The 23,008-nt window shown below is 39.0% G+C and overlaps 1 protein-coding gene across 14 annotated transcripts in view; it reads left to right on the top strand.

The window, feature by feature from the left end:
• Positions 1-21,562, top strand: part of CPQ (carboxypeptidase Q) — a 681,911-nt gene extending 660,349 nt beyond the window's left edge. For 10 of the 14 annotated variants that reach the window (XM_072603456.1, XM_072603451.1, XM_072603449.1 and 7 more), the window contains one exon: positions 159-624. In XM_072603456.1, the coding sequence (XP_072459557.1) occupies positions 159-319 (161 nt within the window). In that variant the 3' untranslated portion in view covers positions 320-624. Of the gene's footprint in view, positions 1-158; positions 625-21,108 lie in introns of those variants that run through there. The other 4 variants (XM_072603459.1, XM_072603458.1, XM_072603457.1 and 1 more) reach the window with 2 other exon arrangements.
• Positions 21,563-23,008: the final 1,446 nt, after the last annotated feature.

The raw sequence follows: 23,008 nt of genomic DNA, 5'->3' as shown, positions 1-23,008 counted from the left end.
AGGCAAAATAGTGCTGAGGTATACTAAATTTCTCTTCTATCTGTACCTAAGAGAAGATGTTGCGAATTCTCTCTCCCATGTGCAAAGAATAGAATTTTACCCATGTCTTTACCCATGAAATCAGACTCTACTAAGAATTCCTCTCATTTTCTCCCCAGGTGCCAATCTATTAGATGACCTAATGCGGTATTTCTTTTTCCATCACTCCCACGGAGATACCATGACAGTGCTGGATCCCATGCAGATGAATTACTCAGCTGCCGTTTGGGCTGTTGTCTCCTATGTCATTGCTGACCTAGATGAGATGTTGCCCAGGTGATTAAAAGAACAATGAAGAATGCACACTCTTTCCAGGATCCAGTATTCTACAGTGATAAGAAGCCTCTTTTCTGCCTAAAGGTTGATTTGGTTTTTGTTCCTTGCCTTCAAAGCACACCTTTACCTTCTGGTGAAATGTTTCTCAACTCTTTCCTAATTCTCCCATTTTAGTAGCACAACTAAAATCTTTTCTTGCCAGTGTTTTATGGTTGTTTTCAAGTGTACAATTTCCTTACAGTTATAAAGAAAATTGTTTCCTTGATGAGAGTAAATACTTGAATAAATCTGTTCCATTTGCAAGAATAATATGTATTATGTGCTTATTCAAGGGGATTCTGTTTTGTGTTTTCGGATTAAGTAGGGAAAGAAGGAGGGCACTGCACAATTCTGATGCTATCAGATATGCAATTAGGCAAGAACTCATTCAAGACATGCTCACCTTCAAAAAATAAAATTTGATCAAATGATAGGAAATCTTCCTGACTGACTGCCAAGAAATTAAAACTAGAGTCCTCTGTTCAAAATCACTTCTGAGAATCTTACTATAGCAGCAAATCAATCAATTAATTAATAAGCCTTTATTAAATATCTATTATATACCAGGCACTGTGCTGAACTGTAGGGTTATAAATACAAAAAAATAATACAACTCCCTGCTTACAATGAGCCACGCAGACAAGAGTCACAGAATCTCAAGAATTTTAAGTGATCTCTCAGGGCATCCAGACCAACTTATTCCTGAACAAGAATCCTCTTCAATAACCCCAAAATGTGGTCATCCAACTTTTGTTTAGCCACCTTTAGGGACAGGGAACCTCCTACTTCTGGAGGCACTCATTCTTCTTTGGGCTTGCTTCAGTTGTGAGTTGTTGTGAGGATAAAATGAGATAATACTCATAAAATACATAGTAGGTGCTTAACAAATGCTTTTCCCCTTCCCTGCTAGGAATCCCCAATCTGCTTCTCTTAAGCTTTTCATCATTGTTCCTAACTGCTACTTTAGGCCAAACAGAACAAAGCTAATCCCACCACACAGCTGCCAGAGATATTCCTACAGCATGGGTCTGACCTTGACCCTCTCCTCCTCAAAAAACTCTTGCTTCTAGGGTCAATTATATACTCTCATTTATTTGGCTTTTAAAGTCCTTCACAATCCAATCCCAGGCCAATTGCCCACTAATCTCCTTCATGCACTCTGTGTTCCAAACAAACTGGCCTGTGTACTTGTTCCTTGTACATGTGATTCTGTGACTCTGGAGAGACTCTCTCCAATGCCTGGAATGCAATCCTCCCTCCCTGTGCTTTATAGAGTCTTTAGCTTCCTTCAATGCCCAGCTTAAATATCATGTCTAACTCTACAAGGAGCTTATCTTGAAGGCACAGCTGCTCACCCTCAACCCAGAAATTAATTGTATATAGAGGAGGGTTTTCATCCCATGGAACATATGCAAAGCTGCCCTGACAACTTTTGAGCCATGCATGGCTCATCATTGAAAGGTCTGACCTTTAAAATAACCAAGCAATCCCATTATTGACCACTGTCTAAAAAAAGGGACTGACTTGGGTAGACCTTAAAAAGGATTGATTTCCTCTCTGCATCACTCTCTATTTCTGCCTTCTGATGACATGAGGATTATTTGAACCTCACCCTGGTGGAGTGGGAAAAGGGGCTGGTGCTTTCCCCAGCCCAGGTAGCAAGGTGATTTCCCATGGGACAACCAACCAGAGCAGGGGCTCAGCCTGGGCTTCTGGCTGCGTCTTCTGCTTTGTTTTTCTTTATCTGATTATAGGTGCCTGAACAGCAATCCTTAGAAGAACTTCCTGGGAGTGGCTGCCTTGATGCCTCAGGAATTCCTAGATTCTTTAGTGAGTTCCCACTACACTTTAGGAGGAAACCCTGGCAACCTCCCTAGCACTGCTTGGAGAAGGTTAGCATTAGCACAAGGATGAGCCCAAACCCCTATGCTGGCTTGCCAGAAGACTAACCTAGAGGGAATAGTTTGGATGTGGGGACTGGTGAAAACCAGTCTGATTGGTGTGGCTCCCCACCCCTAGGATGAGTGTTAGCCTTTTCAGCATCCTTCTCAGATGGTACTGTTACGTTTAAATTCCTTACTTCCCTGTTTCTCATTCCTTTCATGCTCCTCATTCCTCCCTCCTTATTAGGTAATTTAGAAAATATTTTCACTTTACTAGTACTATAGATAAAGGGGCAGTTTCCCAGTAGTATAATGTTGGCTCTTTATGTCAACTATATATAAATTTATATGCACTTTAGGTCTTTGGCTGGAAAATGGACACTTCCATCCTTCTCCTAGCTTTAGCTTATTACAACCTCTCTCGTTCCACCCCCATATACTTACCTACTACAGGCATGGAGGTCACCCAGTGAGACTGTCTCTGCTAACAGCTGCTCTCCTTCTCTTGTGAGTAGCAATAAAGCTTGTTAAGCTGTATCTCTAGGGGCAAACACTTTTCATAGAGACTCCCCTGCACCATAGCACAGTTTCAGATCCCCATAACTTACTTTCATCTAGCTCCCCACACTGTTTTTTCCACAATGATGGAGTAAAAGACATTTTCAGATATTTTTCTGAAGTCCATGCATACTATGCCTGCAGCAAGGTTCCGAGTAACCAGTCTAAGAACCCATTCCCCAGAAGAACATAATTCGATGCAATTTTACAAACTTTTATTAAGCTCCTACTATGTACAAGGCAAACATGAAAATCTTTGGTCTTCAGTAGCTTTGATTCTCCTAAGGGCTGTAACATGGAGACAAAGTAGGAAATACCAAGTCTATATACAATATAAATGTAAAGTAATTTTAGGTGGGTCAGAAAGCACCGATACCTGGATGCTGGCAGGCAGGACCTCTGATAAAAGATGACACCAGAGCTTGATAAACCCATGTGAGTTACTAGTGATTGTTTTTCTTTCTAGAGACAGCTGGGTGATGCAGTAGAAAGAGCATTGGTCCTAGAGTTAGGAAAATCTGAGTTCAAATCCAGTTGTATGACCCTGGGCAAGTCACTTAATCTCTGTTTGTCTCAGCTTCCTCAACTGTAATTGAGGAAGATAATAATAGATCCAAACTCATAGAATTACTGTGAAAATCAAATGAGATAAAATTATAAAGTGCCTAGCACATAGTAGGGCAGTGAATAGAGCACTGGAGTAGGAATCTGGAAGACTTATCCAGCCTCAGACACTTACTAGATGTGTGACCCTGGGCAAGTCATTTATCTCTATCTCAGTCTTCTCATCTGTAAAATGAGCTGGATTAGAAAATGGCAAACCTCTCTAATATCTTTGCCAGGAAAATGCTAAATGGAGTCCCAAAGAGTCCAACATGACTGACAAATGATTCAACAACAGCTAGCACATAGTAGGAGTGCAATAAATGCTTGTTTCCTTCCTTCTTATATACTGGCTCAGTCTCTCAGAGTTTTGAAAATTCACCCTTTTCCATTTTCTTTGAAAATTGTCACAATATTCACCCCTGTGAATCCTGAGACACATATTACATATTTTACATCATTTTTCAAAGATTATGAAGAGTGGTTAAGTAAACACACCTTTATGTTCTTTCATGTCCTTAGGTTTTGACCTAAACTCCTCAAAGGCAGCTCAATACTTTTTTGCCTTTGCCATCTTTATCTTAGGTTTCAATTTCATGTTGACTATTCTTGTCAATCTGAATGAATGAAGATTATTGTGAAGATTATTCTCCTTGGAAGACAAAAGAGAAATAGAGTGAGTTGAGTAGTTAGTTTTGTCTTCTCTCTGTCATTTGTTATCATAGGTACATCCACCCTTAGCAGCAGCTCTAGCTCTCCTCAGATCTTTCTCTAGCTACCAAAATATATACACCTATTATATATACTATTATGTTGTAAGAAATGATGAGAAGGCAGACTTCAGAAAAACCTGGAAAGACTTACATGAACTGATACAGAGTGAAGCAAGCAGAACCAGGAAAATATTGTACACAGTCACAGTAATATTGTGTGACAACCAACTTTGATAGACTTAGCTCTTCTCCTGAATACAATGATTTAAGAAAATTTCAAAAGACTCATAATGGAAAATGCTATCCACATTCAGAGAAAGAACTATAGAGTCCGAATGAAGATTGAAGCATATTATTTTCTATTTTTTTATTTGTTTTTTCTTTCTTAAGGTTTTTTCCATTTGTTCTGATTCTTCTTTCATACCATGACTAATGTGAAAATATGTTTAATATGATTGCACATGTATAGCTTATATCATACTGAATGCCATCTTGGGGAGAGGAGAGAGGAGGGAAGGAGGAAAAAAATTTGGAACTCAAAATCTTATAATAGTGAATGTTGAAAACTAAAAAAAATAATAATAAAAGAACTAGTGCCTGTATATCCTGAAGAATAAGGAAGTCTGAGTTGCCTTCAATTGGTTTACCAGTAACTGGTGTTAGAATAAGATGCACTCAAAGAGTGGGATTTGAGGGACTCCAGAGAAAGCTCAAATACCTCAAAATTGTATTTGTTACCTGCTTGCCAGTGTCTGAAATTTTACCACCAGTCCCTTTGGGGTAAGCTATTATTTACTTTTAAAATGTAAATACCTCTAGGAGTCATATTTTAATTTTCCCTGTTTCCTCACCCCACCATATCCAATTGCTTGTTCATTACTATTCATTCTATCTCTGAAATATTGGGTATTCCAAATGGCAGTGCAATTTTAAGCTACCAAGGCTTAATTAATCTTATTTAACCATATAAATTAATATAATTAATTATTTTGCTTATGAAAATCATATTAATTAATAATTTAATAATAATCATTTAGGTTTTAGTAGCTTGAAGACTGCATAACACCCCATATTTCTTAATCTCCTCATTTCTTAACTTACCTATTATATCTCCTTTCCTATCTTTATCATCTGTTACCTAGATGATTATGATAACTTTCTAGTTCGTCTTTCTCCTCCAACCTCCACCCTCCATACATCATTCACAATACTATCAAATTATTCTTTAGACCACTTTCTCTTCTGTTCAAAAACTTTCTCGTGGTTCTACAATGTCAATCAAAGAAACATCAACTCCTTATATCCTTACATTTCCAGTCTTATCTTACACTATTGCCTGCTACACACTCTACATTCCAACTAAGATGGACTACTCACCATAACCTGTCTTCCTTCTTTTCATTGTCATCTCCATGCCTTTACTCACTTCATCCTCCTTAACCAAAATGGACATTATTTTTATGTCTATCATGGGGGTGAAAAAGCCAGCACATCTTGAAACATTTAAGTAGTAGAAATTATTCTTCTAGATAAAGCAAAATGCTTAACATACACAATCTCAAAGCTGTTTACATTTGTATTTTCTTCCTGGACTGAGGAAGAATAATAAAAAATAGCAAAATGAAAAAGAATGTAGTCAAAGCATAATGATGGTCCTTTGGAATGGCAAGAGGATTGGCTCTTAGGGAAGGAAGAAACAAGTTATCTTTGGCAATATATTTGCCCCTTTGTGGCTACAAACATTTCTCAATTTTCCCCACCCCTAAAACAGCCATCACTAGATCCTACCATGCCTACCAGATATCATCTAATATATCTTCCCCCTTTTTCAGCTAAACTCCTTAAAGATGTGTCTACAATTGGTGCTTCCAATTCTTTTCTTCTCACTTACTTCTAAACTTCTGCAATTTGGATTCTGACTTCCTTATTCAAATGAAACTGTTCTCTCCAAAGTTATCAATGATCTCTAAGTGCCAGATCTAATAACATCTTCTCTGTACTCATTCTTCTTGACTTCTCTGCAGTATCTGATGTTGATGACCAACTTTTCCTTCTGGATATTCTCTCCTTTCAGAGGTTTTCTGGCTCTGCTCTCTCTTAGTTCAACACTAACCTGTCTGAATGTTTCTTTTCAGTCTTTATTTGCTGTATTTGCTCTACCTTTTCACAAAATCAATCAATCAGTAAACATTTATTAAGTACCTAATATGTGCCAGGCAATTGCTAAGTGCTTTTTGCAAATATTACCTCATTTGATCCTTGTAACAATCATGGGAGGTAGATACTAGTACTTATACCTGTTTTACAGATGAGGAAACCAAGGCAGAAAGGTTAAGGGAATTGTCCAGGGTCACACAACTAGTAAGTGTCTCAGGTTGGATTTGAACACTTTTTCTTGACTCCAGGTCAAACTCTTCTCAGAGCACTTTCTTTTCAGAGCTAACTGAGAGTTGGACATTAGGAAGAAGAATTTTGTGATGGGGTGGAAGGAAAGAGAGAGATTTTTGGAATACAGTCCAAGGAGGACTGAATCATATGGGTCACTGCAGGAACATATAGTTAGATAAGGGACAGTATGAAAATACTATGCTTTGAAGGATGTGGATGGAAAGAGGGAGGAAAAGGGATAAAAAGAACAGGGGAAATATACCAAAAGAAGAATTTGGGCACCAAAAATGGATTTTGCCTATATCTGAAATCTGCTAAAGGAAAGCCCTGATAATATCCTTCAATCCCTAAAACAGCAAGGTGACCAGCTATGCTTAAGAAGGCTGCTAGGGACTGTGGGGACAGGCGGATTAGAAAGCATCGCTGTCACTTATTTGAGTAAAATTTCTCACTCATGGACCTTGAAGAATCATAAGTGGAAAATGAGGCTGTGTACAAAATGATACTAGAGATTGATTTTTTTAAGCAAGGACTTTTACACACATCCTTTTACATAGCTCTTTCCAACCTTGTCAGGTTGGGAGACTACACATTTGTTCTAGTAATTCTGTGTTGCTCAAAATATTTTTGGAATTCCTCTCTGGGAATTGTACGAATAATGGTCGACATTTACATAGTACCTTATAGTTCACAAAGTGTTTTACATACTTTCCCTCAGTTGATGTTCTGAGGTAGATTCTATATATGTTATCTTCATTTTACAGGTGAGGAAAGTGAGGGTTAAATAATTAAAATAATAATAATAAATAATAATAATTTAAATAGTTAAATAAAATATCTGAGGTCACAAAACAAGTGTCCAAAGCAACAAACACTCCAAGCCTTTCCTGACTGTATGCCCAGGAGAGCTAGCTTAAAAGCCCCACAGAAAACCTAGCTTCATTGTGTCCCAGAGAGCTGGGGCTCGTTCTTCCAGCCCTAACTCATAATGGCAGATCAGTTCCCCAGAGTGATTTCTCTATCTCCTCCTGAGGATTTTAGGAGTAACAGTGAGAGTTTAAGGTTTTCTATTGCTATTTCTTATGAGCCCCCATGTAGTGTATTCTCCCATTCCAATATCATTTTGCCAGTCACCATCTCTCTAAATGGTTACTGGATTGGTTCATTGCTTGACTAAGTCAAAGGAGTTGCTCCTTGGGTCTGTCTTTTCATCAGGCATGACTGCTGTGGCTACTGACAGAGATCCAGTCTGACAGACATTTCAGAGCTCTCTAAGATATAATCTGATTCTTCCCTCTACAACACTCATTCACCTAAGATCGTGAAACAAAAGGAGCAGTTACCACACACATTCATATCCACATGGCTCCAAATGGAAATATTAAGGCAGCTATACCAGTACCTGGCACTGTCTTTGCTTCTGACTTTTGCCCCATTCAGAGACCCATACCAGTTATTACTTTACTTGCCACAGTAAGTGAGGGGAGGGGAGGAAGGAAGAAGGAGAGAGAGAAGAGGAGAGAAGAGGAAAGGAGAGAAGATAGAGTAGAAAGGAAGGAAGAGACAGAATCAGAGAAAGAGAAAGAAGAGGAAAGTCACAGAGAAGAAGAGAGAGGGGAGAGAAGGTGGGAGAGAGAGAGAGAGAGAGAGAGAGAGAGAGAGAGAGAGAGAGAGAGAGAGAGAGAAGGGAAGGGGGAGAGATGGAGAGATAGAGACAGAAACAGAGACAGAGAGATCATTTGTTGGAGTCTTTTGTACTCATAGCTCCAGTTTAATAGTCAATTAAAAGGTTTTTTTATGCCCATACAGTAAATGGACAGGAAACAATCAGAGGATATCTGTACATGTTGGGGGAAGGGATAGGGACCCTCTGTCAAGTATTTCCAAAAGTATACTACCCAAGCCTTCGTATGGACATACAACAAGGAGAGCTGTGTGTGTATGTGTGTATAATGTGCCATCTAGCTCCCTATCTATATAGGCAGAGGACTAGGTTAACATTTTGAAGCTCAGAAGAATCTTGCAAAATTTATATACAGACAGACATATATCCATATATTTATATGTCTAATTTTGCAAGATTCCTCTGAGCTTATATATTAATATGCATGTATATAAACATATGTGTGTATAACTAGCTAACTAGATAGCTGTATTTCTGCCTGTCTATCTTTCTTTCTATCTATCGATAGGCATCTAGGTCATACAATAGTCAGAGTTCCAGACCTGGAGTCAGAAAAACCTGAATTCAACCCGGCTCCAGATATTTTCTAGCTCTGTGACCTTGTGTAGGGCACTTAACCTCTGCTTGCCTTGGTTTCTGCAACGATAAAACGTCAGTAATAATAGCACCTACTTGTCCATGTTGTGAGGATTCAAAGAAATATTTGTAAGATACTTAGCACATATATAAAGTGTTTGGCACATAGCAGCATTATATACATGTGGGCTATTACTAGTAGTGATGGTGGTGTTGTATATGTTCTAAGGACAGGGCCCTCACTGGCCAGTCCCCTCCCCACTCCACCCCCTACTGCATAACCATGCCTTTTTTTCATCAAAAATAATATTTTCTAACCTAAAAACCCATCTTAGACACAAAACTCTGCTCTGAATGCATTTTGGCTGTTTCAAAAAATCATGCTCATTTTCAAAGGATAAAGATGTGGTATGATTGAGGATATTCCAAAGAATATACCACAACTCTGAAGAGGTCTAATTATAATAATGATCATAATGATGATGAGAGCTGACGTAATTTATACTATACTTTGAAGCAGGCAAAGCATTTCAATGTATATTATCTTATTCAATCTGTACAACAACCCCGTGAGGTAGATACCACAGGTATTATCAAGCCCATTTTATAGGTGATGAAACCTAGAGCCAGAGAAGTTGAGTGCCTTGCCCAGGGTTACCCAGAGGAAAGAATCAGAGGTGGAATTTGAACTCAGCTCTTCCTGATTCCAGATCCATACTACTTCTCAATATACTGTGCTACTTTTCTCAGAAGTCCCATGTTAATGATGAAACACACATCAGAGGTGGTTTAAACCATCTCTTTCTCCACAGTATGGTGGGAAAAGAATGAGATTTGAAGTCAGAGAAGTTAGGTTGATATCCTAGCTCTGTTGCTTATTTTGGGGAAATATGACTGGGGAAATCATTTGACCTCTCTAGGAATCAGTTTCCTCATCTGTAAAATAGGAAGATTTGGATGGGATTGCTTCAAAGTTTCCTTCTAGTTCTAAGAAAGTCTATAGATAATGAAAACAAGGCCAAGGAAAAAAAAAAGATGAAGTAAATTGCTCAAGGTCACATAGCAAGACTATGGCAAAGCAGCAACTAGAATCCGGGCTTCCTGCAGCCCAGTTCAGTACTATGACCCTCACAACTAGTGAATATTAACAGAACTAGGGAAGAGGGAAGAAACCACCTCACTTTCATTAGCTATTGACCAGTTAGACTCTTAAATCTATTATGTTCCCAGAACTCCTGGGCTCTTTTGGCCTTGACCTTCTTGCTCCCACAGAATGAAACCTTGCAAAATAATTAAATGACTTTGCTTAAGAGAGTATTTAATTTGGCTCATCAGCATAGGTAGTGAAAGAATCCTTAGTCTAGTAATGAACATATGAATTGAACGGAAGCTGAGCTACCAACTGCATAGGCCATCAGAAGATTTTTATCAGCTTAACAATTTAGAAATCTATCAATAATGACTTCTACATAATAAAGATAGAATATTTAACAATCCTAAAAATGTAATAAGCATAATTATTTTTATAAGGACTATTATAAGGGGCAATAATCAATAACTGTCCTAAGCCCAGGTGACTGCTTAGTTATGCATGCATGGACTATCCAACTCCTAGCAGAGAGAAAGTGAAAAAGGGAAGGACATGAGGGGATCAGGGCCAAGTCTTTGCTCCTCTACTCAACCAGGAAGCAAAGAAGCATAGCAAATAGCCTCAATCATCCACAATTGTATAGCCGACTTGACTCATTTTCATGTTTAATCTTATCATCCTGTGCTCTAAGGTGATCCGTAGGTATGTTTATATATTTCCTCATTAGTGAAAACACATTTCTCCCCTCTTAATTCTTCAATTAATGTCAGAGATCTTACCAGATCATCAAAAATTATTTATTTAATAAGCTGGAGAAACCTCCTTTACCAAGAGTAGTTGCTCATAACTCTCTCTGTATTAAATCACTTAATATCCTAGGATTAAATACATCTTAAAGTTACTGAAATGAAATTTAATAAATATGAAATCAAAAACAGACATCATTATTTACAACGTTTTAACTGTGTGAATGATCACAGAGTCACCTCAGACTCTTTGAAATCACAGATGACTCCTCTTTATTTCTGAGGACACAGTTCCACACCACATGGTACATTCATGATAGCAAAATCTCTTCACCAGACTTTTCTTCATTCTCTTCACAAGAAAAAAGTTAAAACAGGATCAACAAGAACTGAAAGAAAGTGTATCATCTTTCTCTCTTCAGTACTTCTCTAGCCATGAGAGAAAAACCATTTCTCCAGCATCTCTCTAGATATTACTGTCAATAGTCTCCCCAAACTGATAGTTAAAGTTATGGCATGCTCAAATTTTCATTTGGCTCTAAAAGAGATGTAACAGTATTTGTAGTCTGTAGGAGAGTCTAGTGAAACAAGTGTTACAGGAAAATGAGGGCAAAAGCAGACCACTATATTGAGGAAGAGGTTAGGTTTGGAGGTAGCAGTGGTGTTTAAAAGAAACTTCTCTGGTTGTATTTCTATAAAAAAGAGAAAAAAGAGAAACACAGACAAAGAAGGAAGAAGAAGGAGGAGGAGGAGGAGGAGGAACTTTGCCTTCTACTTCTCATCAAGCAGGTCACACATCGTTTCCCATGTGGGTTCTCAGCTCCACTTCCAGGGTTGGCAACGTCTATCTACATTGCATGCTTCATCTGCTAGTTGGGAACAAAGGGACTTTGCATCTGTTAAGTGAACATCAATCAATAAGCAAGCATTTATTATTCCTCCTTCCCCACCCTTTCCTCCATTCCATTAACCATTAGGAGAACAGTACTTTACTTGTAGTAGCTAGGGGCTGGCTCTTCTACTGTCCTCATCCCTATTCAAAGAGCTTGAAGGTTTTCATTGTTGATCAGAACATTATCAACTATAGGAGAAGCTGATGATGTAACTCTAAGGTCTCAATTATTAGCTATGACATAATCCAGTCAACTGGGAAGCCAGGTACAACTTGTAACCTTCCCATAACACAGTTTCAGTCATTGGGGTTTCATTCTCTTTTAGTTATTTCTTCCTGCTTTGTAAAATATCATTTTCATTGCTTTGTAAACTATCATTTTTACCACCTCATTCCCCTTATGTAGTCAAACACAGAATTCATTTAGAGCATGGAAGTACCTTTTAGGGAAGCATCATTCCTCTGATTTTCATAACTATACCAAAACTACAGAGGAAAAGACTGAGTTTGGTGCCAGAGGTTCAAATCCCACCTGTGTTATTTACCATCTTATGATCTTGGCAAGTCATTTTCAGTTTCCTCATCTGAGCAAATTGAACAAGATGGCCTCTGTGATACCCTCTAGCTTTAAATCTATAATCATGGAAGACAGGAGGAGACTAAGGAAATTTTAAAAAATCATTTCCCCTCTTTTTCTCTTTAAGCCTCCACCTCTACTCAGTCATGCATCTCTTACAATTTCTAACAGCAAAGAATAGGGCTCAGGTAAGCCTGAGATCACTTTAATGTGCTCACCCTTCCCCCTGAACTCTCTACAAGACCAACCCTACCACTACTGGTCTGTTTACTTGATCTTTGTGGAATAACTTAGAATTTGGGTGGTTTTTGGCTTATTTCAGTGACTGCTAAAGTGGCTGGTCTGGCATTCCAATTCATCTAATTTTGTGATCGCTGTTTCACATACTGTTCCTGTAATCTGACTACTTTTAGTGAATGCTAACACTGAACTTGGGTCTTTCTTCTTCTTTGATCTTGGTATTTATTTTTTCAAGAAATAAATTGCTCTGTTTTTGATCTGGTCCCCAGAATGCTATCCTAGCTCCGGTCTCTTAGATGATGTACTCTCTGCTTTTTGATTTAGGTAGATATTAGGTAGATAAAAACAAGTTTACAATACACTGGGTACTTATCACACAAATTCTTTTGCCATAGTGTTTGCAACATTCAAATATTCAACTTGACCAATCAGGGAATCCCATCCAGTCAAATCTCTGACTCCCCACTCTCCAGTTTGTTAAGGCCTATAACCCTAGGAGTTCACTCAGCTGACTAATAGGTATTACCCTAATAAGAATATGCAAGAAACAGGCATGGATTATGTCAACAAATGGGTAAAGTACAATGTTTGGAGGCACCAGTAGGGACATTAACAAGACCTCCAATAACATATTTTACAAGGTAGCAGCAGGAAGACCTGGGATCAAATTTCACCTGAGATACTGTAAGATCAAGCAAAATAGGATCTTTAGCTGTTTTTGTTTTAGTATAATCAAGAAGTATAGTGCCTCTATTTGAATGTGATTAAGGAAGATCTTTCCCACCCATTGTTGAGCCTGGAAAGATTTGTACAAAGGTTCTCAAGGGATGTGATGCCCTTTGGCTCTAAAAAGCATATAAAGATTCTGAGGTACAGTTTTATTTTGGGGCTTACTAACTGGAAGTGTTTGGCCAGGTTTTCTGGGAAACCACTCAGTAGCCCCCCAGTTTTGAGGAGCCAGATGTCATGATTCCCTCTCTAGTAACTATGGTCAGACAGTCGGAACTATCTGTTGATTCAGGCAGAGGAAGCCATGTCTGTTGACTTTTAATTCTCTTTATTTTCTTTGAAGTTCAGGGTGCTGACTCCTCTGAAGTAGGTGAATGACATATGTGCTTGGTTAAAGGAATGATACATGTGTTTGCTTAAAGTGATTGTTAACCCCTCAAAAGTTGCCTTTCCTTTTATGAATGCAGATCTAAGAACCTGTGGTAGCAGGTCCCCCTGTGTATGTTGGGGTGCTTACTGATACAGATACTTAGCATCTTGAGCAATCTCCCTGGGCCTCAGTTTCCTCATCTATAAAATGAGGGCATTGGACTCTTCTTTGATGTCTATAGTATATACAGTATACTATATATAGTATACAGTATAGCATTTTGGTCTATATGACATCAGAGATCCCCATATAAAAATTAGGCAGACGAAGGGGAGTAAAAGACTTGGAGGCAATAGTGCACGGTGTATTTTGAACCAGGCATTTTGCTTTGCCTATTTGGTGACTCAGTGAAATAATATCAAGGACAGTCTGGGGGCAGGGCGAAAGCTACAAACCACTAAATGCATCCTGAGGGGACAGTAAAGAAGTATGATAAGTGGGGGGCAGTCTCTCCAATTGTGATAAATGATTTTTTTATGGTATCATGCTGTCTTAATGCTTGTTCACAACCCCCTCTATGCAACAATAGATCAATAAGCATTTACTAAGTGACTACTATGTGCCAAGCACTATGCTGAGCACTGAGTAATACAAAAAGAGACAAAAACCAGTTACTGCCTTAAAGGAGCTTACAGTTTAATGGATAAGACAAAATGCAAACAGATATAAGTAGATACATAAATATAGAGAGATATGGCAAACTATTCACAGAATAAATAGGAAAAAATTAACAAATGGAAGACACTAGAATTAGAAAGGGAAGGCTTCCTATGGAATTTACCTAGTTTTTTTTTTTTTTGCACTAGAATAATGTTTATTTTTCTTTATTGTTCTTTTTTTCTTGGCAAAAGCCCACTGCTATATTTTAAAAGCAGAAAATCCCAAACAATCAAATACATTACCCATCACAGAAGAGGGTCAGGCAACAGTACAAAATACCATACTTGATCTTCTTTTTGCTTTTGTTGTTTGTTACATGTACTTTTTTTTTCTTTAAAAGTGATTGAAGTTCTTTGAGAACCAAGTAATCTACAGCCTGTTGTTTAATACTAGGAGAAAAATCAAATTAAGACAGTTAAAGATTTGCAGCATCTGGAATTTTGCTTCATCCCCTGTTGATAGCACCTATTTCTTTAAGTTCCAAAGTGAGAATTCCACCACCGATGGTGTTTCTGTCACGTCATGACGTTAGTGCAGATCTGTAAGCAAATAGCTTCACCTTCCAAGCTCCCTAGGCACAGAGTATCTCTGCAGTCTACCCTCATCAACTTTGGATGATTCAGGGAGGAAAGAGAGATGACAGCTCTTATTCCCAAAGAAGCATTTATGGCAGCTAATTGGAGTGAGTGCTTAAAGGAAAAGAGAAAATCATTCAATCAAGGGAACAGCCATTGTTTACAACATGCTGAGTGCAAGAGCAGGGAACAGTAGGATTATATGACAAGTCTGTCACTGCTGCATTCAAAGACCTTGGAGCCCAAACATACAGATTACTAAGGTAGGGGAATGGAATAGGAAGAACGTTACTAATTATTACTAATTATTAATACTGCACCTTCCCTAAACCTGCTGACCAGTTATTCTGACCCAGGCAAGGATGAGGAGCACTCAAATGAGTAAGATCTCAAGCACAGGTGGGAAACCTCATGTGGCCTTCTGGGTCCTCAAGTACAGCCTTTGGACTAAATCCAAATTTTACAGAACAAATCCTTATGTGTGGCTTTCTAGGTCCTTACATATGACCTTTTGATGGAATCCAGTTGGAAGGCTGCCCGTTCCCCACTCCTGACATGGGACTCTGGGGCCAACACCCTCTCCGATATTAAACATACTAGGTACACACTACACAGAGATACTCAGCCCCCATCCCCAGACTAAACTAGCTTCTGAAAGGAAAACCAAACCAAATCAAACCAAACCCATCTTTGTAATCAGAAGAGGGAAGGAAAAAAGAACGAAGAGTTTCCCCAAAGCCAAAGCTGACTTGAAGTTCCTCTGACTGGCTGCAGATTTGTTTGCAGATTTGTAGATTTGGATTTTTTGTATTTTTCTCTCTTTTTTTTTTTTTTTTTTTTTTGGAGGAGGAGGAAGGGGGAGAGTTAATAGGAGATAGGGAAATCTGCTATAATCTAGTACTTGAACTTCTACCCCTTTTCTAAAAGCTCCATCAGAGGCCTTGACATTCTAGAGAAGCAAGAACAAGTCAGGGGAATGGGAAATGACCCATGAGTAGAAGCCTTCTCCTCAGGGAACCATAGAGGCTAGAGGAAGGGAAAGGAAAGGGAGCATTTACCCCCTGGGACCCTAGGGGAATAAGCCCTAGGGGATAAGGGCACCTCAGGAAGGAGACCCTGACATAGGTCCCCAGGGGATGCCTACAATCTTTTTCAATGATTTTTCTTGGTGATGGGGTTTTTTTTGTTTGCTTTTCTTTTTGTATACAGTGTCATTAGACTTGTACTTCAAAAAATAAGGCAAAAAAACAATCCCAAGGCTGGACTCTGCTGATAAAGTAGTTTCTTTTATAAATATTTTAATTACAAGTAATCCTCACTCCATATAAGTTCAATAATACACATAGTATCTGTGTACGTACACACACACACACACACACACACACACACAGCCTCCAAACTTTCACAGAAAATCTGACATCAATCACATAAGAATTAAGGAATCATATCTTACAGTAGCAAAGTAGGGATGAGTACAACTGTGTCACCCTAAAGCAGAAGCCAAATAGGGCATAGTGTGTATCACTTAAAAATGAAATAAAACATGAGATTAACAAAAAAAAAAAACCTTTGAGTAAGAAGCAAATAAAAAGTCAAAAAAATATTAAAGCAAAATTCTGATTGCCAAAGGGAGGGAAGAAAAAGAAAAAGCCACTTTAGACCAATATATGGAGCCTGTGTCAAATGCCCAAATCAAAAGCAAATTTTAAAGAAAGTGAGGAAGGTCAGTGGTCAGAGTGGAAGAAGGAGAACATTCAGACGTGGGGGACATCTAGAGAAAATGCCCAGAGTACAAAGATCTTTTATGTGTCTTGTTTGTGAAATAAGCAGGGGGCCAGTGTCGGTGGTTTGAAGACTTATTTGGTGGGGAATAAGATGTGAGCAGAATGGAAAGGTAGGAAAACACTACATTATGAAGGATTTTGAATGCCAAAAGGAGCATTTTCTATCTGATCCTGAAGGCAATAGAATGCCACTGGAGTTTATCAAGTAGGGGAGTGACATTATCACACCCGAGCTTTAGGAAAATCACTGTAGAAGCTAAACAGAGGATGTATTGGCATGAGGAGATCTACCAGCAAGCTATTACAATAATCCAAGTGTGAGGTGATGAGGGCCTGCACTATCAAAGGAGGTGGGGGTGTCAAAGGAGAGAAGGGGGTGTTTTTAAGAGATGTTTGATGTTGCCCTCTCCAGAAATAAGGAAGGTAGGAATTTGGACATTTTAAATTTAAGATGCCTACTGGGCATCCAGTTAGAGATTGTCTGAAAGGTGGCTGGAGATGTGAGATTGGAGGTTGGTCAGCAGGAGGATAAAGCATGATAGAAAGATTTAAGAATCATCGGCATAGAGATGGTAATTAAATCCATGGGAGCTGATGAGATCACCAAGTGAAGTAGTAAAGAGAGAGAAGAGGGCCCAAAGCAGGACCTTCCTTGAGGGATACCTATGGATTGAGAAGTGGTCTGAAGGATAATCTGACTGAGGAGACAGAAAAGGAGCAGTCAGGTAGGAAAAAAAAACAACAGAAGAGAGTGATATCCTGAAAACAATGTATTGCAATGAGGAGAGAGTAATCAAAAGTGCCAAATGCTACCAATGTCAAGAAGAATGAAGATTTAGAAAAGGCCGTTAGATTTGGCAATTAAGAGATCAGTAGTAACTTTAGAGTGTAGATTTGGTGAGATGTAAACTTGGAAGATGCTAACAACTGGAAAAGGTTAGCAAAGGTAGCACTTGAATTGAGCTTTGAAGGAAATCAAGTTTTGTAAGAGGCAGAAGTGAAAATGAACATTTCAGACCTCAGGGACTTCATGCCTTTGTAAAAGTATAAAGATAGAAGATGGAACATCATGTGTATGAAACAGCTAGTGTCTGGTTCAGCTGGAACATAGTGCACATGAAAGAGACAAATGTGCAATAAGCCTGGAAATCAGGCTTTAAATGCCAGACACAAGAGAGTACATTTGAGTTTTGAAGTGATAGGGAACCATCGGAGTTTATTGAGGAGGTGAGTAATATAGTGAGAACTGTGCTTCAGGAGTATCATTTTGGTAACTGTAAGGAAGAGGGTTTGGAAAAGGGAAATCCTTGATGAAGGAATACCAATTAGGAGGCTGTTGCAATAGTTCTGAAAAAGAGAAAGAAAGGATGATGTGCAGATTGGAAGAAGTGGTGACAGAAATGGTCCATTTCCTGCCCTGGCCTGTCGCTGGGGTCTCATTACCAAGTCACACAGGAAATGATGGAGGGTGGGGCTGGAGAAAGGACATTGTGTAATAGGTGTGTGCGTGTGTGTGTGTGTGTGTGTGTGTGTGTGTGTTTTGGGAGGAATATGAGATGTATGTGGATGTGTCTATATAAGATTGAGGAAGTCATCAGAACAAAGGAAAGGTTTGAGAAAAGAAAGACTAGCCTTATCATTCTCCACCCCTCCCTGCCCTCAATTACTCTTCCCCCATTCCCTGGTTGGCTGCCCGTGACTCTGAGCCCTCCACAGGCATGTCACATGTTGTCTGGGTAAGTCAAGCCCTTGTGTGTATTTCACGACCACCATCCTGTTTTCCATAAACTGATGTATGGGAGCTGTTTATCTGCTGGGGAGCAAAGCTGCATTTGAGTGGGCGTCCCATTTCCTGAGAACTTAAAAGCATTCTAGTTTAACTTTTGGGACAAGTCCCATTTTTGGTTCATTCAGCCATGTGGACTTAAGTGCAAGTTGAGAATTTCAATTAAATATTATATAAATGTGACAAGGGTAAGTTTTGTAGCAGGGAAAGGAAAAGGATTAAAGGGAAACGTGGGAAATTGCTGTTTTACCCTTGACATTGTCAAGATGTGGTTTTGAGGGCCAAGGCTGAGCCTGTGAATGATTTTTCAGTTCAGGATCCCCTGGGAATTTACCTTCCTTCCAATGATTACACTAATTGACCCCAAGAGCACTTGTAGCATTCTTACAGATACGTCTACGCCACACGTGTTCCTTTCTCCCTCACATGATCTCTTTGTTGGCCTCTCTCATCATAATTTGTGATGCTTCCCATTTACCTTGAGTAAATATCAAACTGATCTTGATATCTATATCTGCCTCATGAAATATACATCCTCTTGAACCGTGCCCAAATGATTAATTTACTGTTATGTGATGATTAGCATAAAAATCTCATCACGGCAACACAAGATAGAAATGTTACTGCTAATTGCCACTTGGAGTGAAGAATGTTTGCTGCATAGGAATTAATGATGCATGCTACTCAATTCTCTCTTGAACCGAGAAACATGAGACTGTTTTTGGAGCAGACATTGCCCATTCCTGCCTTCTCTGTCTCTCCTTTCCAAAGGACCACCAAATGATTTTTAGTTAAACCAAGGAGAGAACTGAGGCTAATGGTTAACAGCAGTTCTGTACACAAAGTGAAACCGCTGGATCCAGATCATTCCAAAGGGCCTTTGATCTCTTCCAGTCAATTGACTCTAGGCAAAGAAGACCTTTCCCCTCAAATGCTACAGTCTGTCAGCAGCCATGACCCTTTAAAAATAAACACATAAATGTTTGGAGCATGAATTGTAGAGTACAAAAAAACATTCTTGAGGGAACCTGATCGTTAGAGGGCATTCCAGGTGTACCGAATCTGCCACCCAACCCACACAGCCCCAGATGCCTGTGGGCCTGATCATAGCCCTGAATGGTTTGGGTTTATTTACTTTTTCAGCTTTAAAGGAAGTATGGAGAGATTGGAAACCTGAAGGGAAAAAAAATCCATGCTATTCTCTCTTGTTAGGTCCCAGAGCCTAATATAGTGGCCTACAAATTAATTCAATTCAACATATTGATTGAGCACCTCCAAAAATGAAATGTAGTGGGTGAACCTGGTAGGTGTTTAATAAATGTCTAATTTTCCCAGTTAAGTAATATAATGGAATTACAGCATCTTCGTGCTCAAATCTCAACTGAATACTCCTAGTGAGTGTCTTATCTATCTATAGTAGTGAGAGAGAACAGAGAAGTGATTGAGATAATTCAAGACAAATTATCCCCTTTCTTTTAATTACTAGTACCAGAGACTATAAGATCATAGATTAGAACTGGAAGGAACCTCAAGGCTCATCTAGCCTAGCTCCATCACTTGACAGAGAGGGAAATTAGAGATTAAGTGACTTGCCCCAAGGCCATACAAGTTGTAAACATTAGAAGCATGATTTGAACCCAGATCCTGTGACTCCTGAGCCAGAACTCATTTCATTGTGTCACACTGCCAGATGTAGGAGATAAGTTAGGAAAACCTAGGTTCAGATCCTACTTCAAACCCTTACTAGCTTGATGACCTTGGGTGATTCACTTCACTGCTCTGTGCCTCAATTCCTTCATCTCTAAAATGAGGAGACTAGACTTGATGACCCCAAGGTTTCTTCTAGTTTTAAATCTATGATGCTGTGAAGCTGATCAATGATATGGTGAAAAGAATATAGGCATATTGCCCTTTTTATGTAAACCAATTGAAGGTTTCTGGCTACCCTGTGTAGGGCATGTCTATGGGCATCATTTTCCCAACAGCAAGAGCTCAAATTTGTCTCTGTGTCACATTTTGGCAACTCTCATTATATTTCAAACTTTTTCATTATTATTATATCTATTATGGTGAGCAGCAATTTTTGATGTAATTATTTTGGTGCACCACAAACCATGTCCATATAATACAGCAAACTTAATCAATAAATGTTGTATGTTTTTACTGCTTCTTCTTGGACTTCCTTATTCACTGAGATACAATATTGAAATTGGGGTAATTAACAATGTCCACAGTGATTGTTAAGGGCAGCTAGAGGGCACAGTAGATAGAGCAGACCCTGGAGTCAAGAAGACCTGAATTCAAATCCTACCTCAGACACACTAGCTGTATGACTCTGGGCAAGTCACTTAACTCTGCTTACCTCCATTTCCTCATCTGTAAAATGAGCTAGAGAAGGAAATGGCAAACCATTGCAGTATTTTTGCCAAGAAAACCTCAAATGGGGTCACAAAGAGTCCAACATAACTGAAATGATTGAACAACAACAAGGATCTCGAAGTGTCGAAGAGTCAGTCAGTGTGACAAACTTCATTGCTGTCCTGTTTTAAGAAATTTCCACAGCTGCCCCAACCTTCAGCAACCACCACCTTGGTCAGTCAGCAGCCATCAATACAAGGCAACACCGGCCCCCAGCAAAAAAACTACAACTTGCTGAAGGCTCAGATGATGGCTAGCATTTTTTTAAACAATAAAGTATTTTAAAATTAAGGTATATACATTTTTTAGACATAATTCTACTACACACTTAATAAGCTACAGTATAGCATAAACACAACTTCATATGTGCTGGGAAACCAAAAAATTTATGTGACTAACTTTATTGCAATACTCTGTTGCAGGGGTCTGGAACTGAAACTACAATATCTCTGATGCATGCCTGTATTAGATCTAGAATCAGTGCCTGGGTTCAGAATCACTTTCCTGCTCCTTACTCACTGTGGAATCTCAAGCAAGTCACAAGAAAATGACCTCATGAGTAAGAACTACGGAATAGGAACGCAGAATGAAGCAGAATATTTTCTCGTCTTATGTTTTGTTTTGTTTGGGTTTTTTCATGGTTTCTCTCATTCATTTTAATTCTTCTGTGCAACATGACTAATATGAAAATATGTATAATAAGAATATATTTGTAGAACCCATAGAAGATTGCATGCCTTCTTGGGGAAGGAGGGGGAGAAAAATCTAAGACTTATGGAAGTGATTGTAGAAAACTGAAAACAAATAAATGAATTTAAAAAAAGAAAGAAAATGAGCTCATGAAAGAACCAGCACAATAAAAAAGAGTGAACAAAAGTATAAGCTCTTTTTGACTGTAGTCTCAGTCTCCTCATCTATAAAATGAGAGTTGGACTAAAGAATCTCTAAGCTTCTTTCCAGTTCTAAAGCTACAAACCAGTAAGATGTAAGGGATAACTAGGTGTTGCAGTGGATAGAGCACTGGGGGCTGCAATCAGGATTCCTGAGCTCAAATCTGGCCTCAGACATTTACCAGCTGTGTGACCCTGGACGAGCCACTTAACCTTGTTTGCCTCAGTTTCCTAGTCTGTAAAATGAGCTGGAGAAGAAAATGCCAAACCACTCCAGCATCTCTGTTAAGAAAACCTCAAATGGGGTCACAAAGAGTCAGACTTGACTGGTAACAACAGTAAAACATAAACTCCTATAGAGCAAGGACTGTTTCTTTGTGTCTTGGAAACTCTAGCATAGTGACATGCACTTAGTAGGTACTCAGTAAATACCTACTAAATAAGTGAATTGCCGCATGGCTTTCGGTAACTCTTTTCTTTCCTTTGGACCTCAGCTTCCTTGTGGGCAAAATGAGGAGATATGCTATATCATCTTTGAGATCCCTCTTTGAAATCAATTAAATATAGGAAGAATCCTGTGAAATCTTAAAAACTACCGGAGTGTCTCCCCACCAATGTAAATTCTTCCTTTGGAGGCTTCTTCAAAGCCCTCTTCTACTCTTTTTTCAAGCTGTGGTTTACAAAATGTTTGATGCTGTATGTGACTTTTTGGATATCCCTTCCCTGGTGGGAAAACACCTTGTTGGGGTTTGTAGGAACTTGTCTACCTTTCTTGGCCATCCTGCAGCAAAATGAACCTGGCAAGAGAAAAATGGAGTGGGCGGCATCTGGCTGCCAGTATTGGCAGGGAGAAACTGACCTCATGAAGACTCTAGCATAACAACAGCATTAGTGTGGCAAAAAGTGTCTGCATTTTGCGACCGTGGCCTCAATTTCCTCATCTGTAAAAGTAGGGATCTCTAAGACCCATCCTAGCTTGGACATTTGGTGATTTTCTGAATTCCCTGTAAATTACTCTTGAATCTTTCAACTGGTTCCTTTTAGATCAGCTTGCTGTTCTGGTTTCTTTGGTAGTGACCCAATTCCTGACCTCATATATCCTGAGCAGCTGGGGCAACTGAGATCCAAAATGTAGCATCAGCTAAAGTGACTGTTCAACAGATTGCTGAAGGATGAGGTAGACTTCAATGGGGAATCAGTCCATGAAAAGAAATAATCTTTTCTTCCTTGGACCTTCCTTGAAAACTTGCACCCCTCTTGCTCTCATGATTTTCCTCTGCTATAGAGTTAATAGCTAGGTATTATTTAGTTATTGTATATTTAAGTAGTCACCATCATATATTAGTCCTAAAACCTACTGATCCAAGTGCAGTCAAAATCCAGAGAAATTGAGTCTACAAGGAAAAGAAATTTTCAATTCTTTTACTGCTAA

This window comes from Notamacropus eugenii, chromosome 4 (genome assembly GCF_028372415.1).
Source record: "Notamacropus eugenii isolate mMacEug1 chromosome 4, mMacEug1.pri_v2, whole genome shotgun sequence".
Lineage (NCBI taxonomy): Eukaryota > Metazoa > Chordata > Mammalia > Diprotodontia > Macropodidae > Notamacropus > Notamacropus eugenii.
The sequence above is the reverse complement of the archived record's forward strand: the minus strand, read 5'-3'. Positions and strand labels throughout refer to the sequence as shown.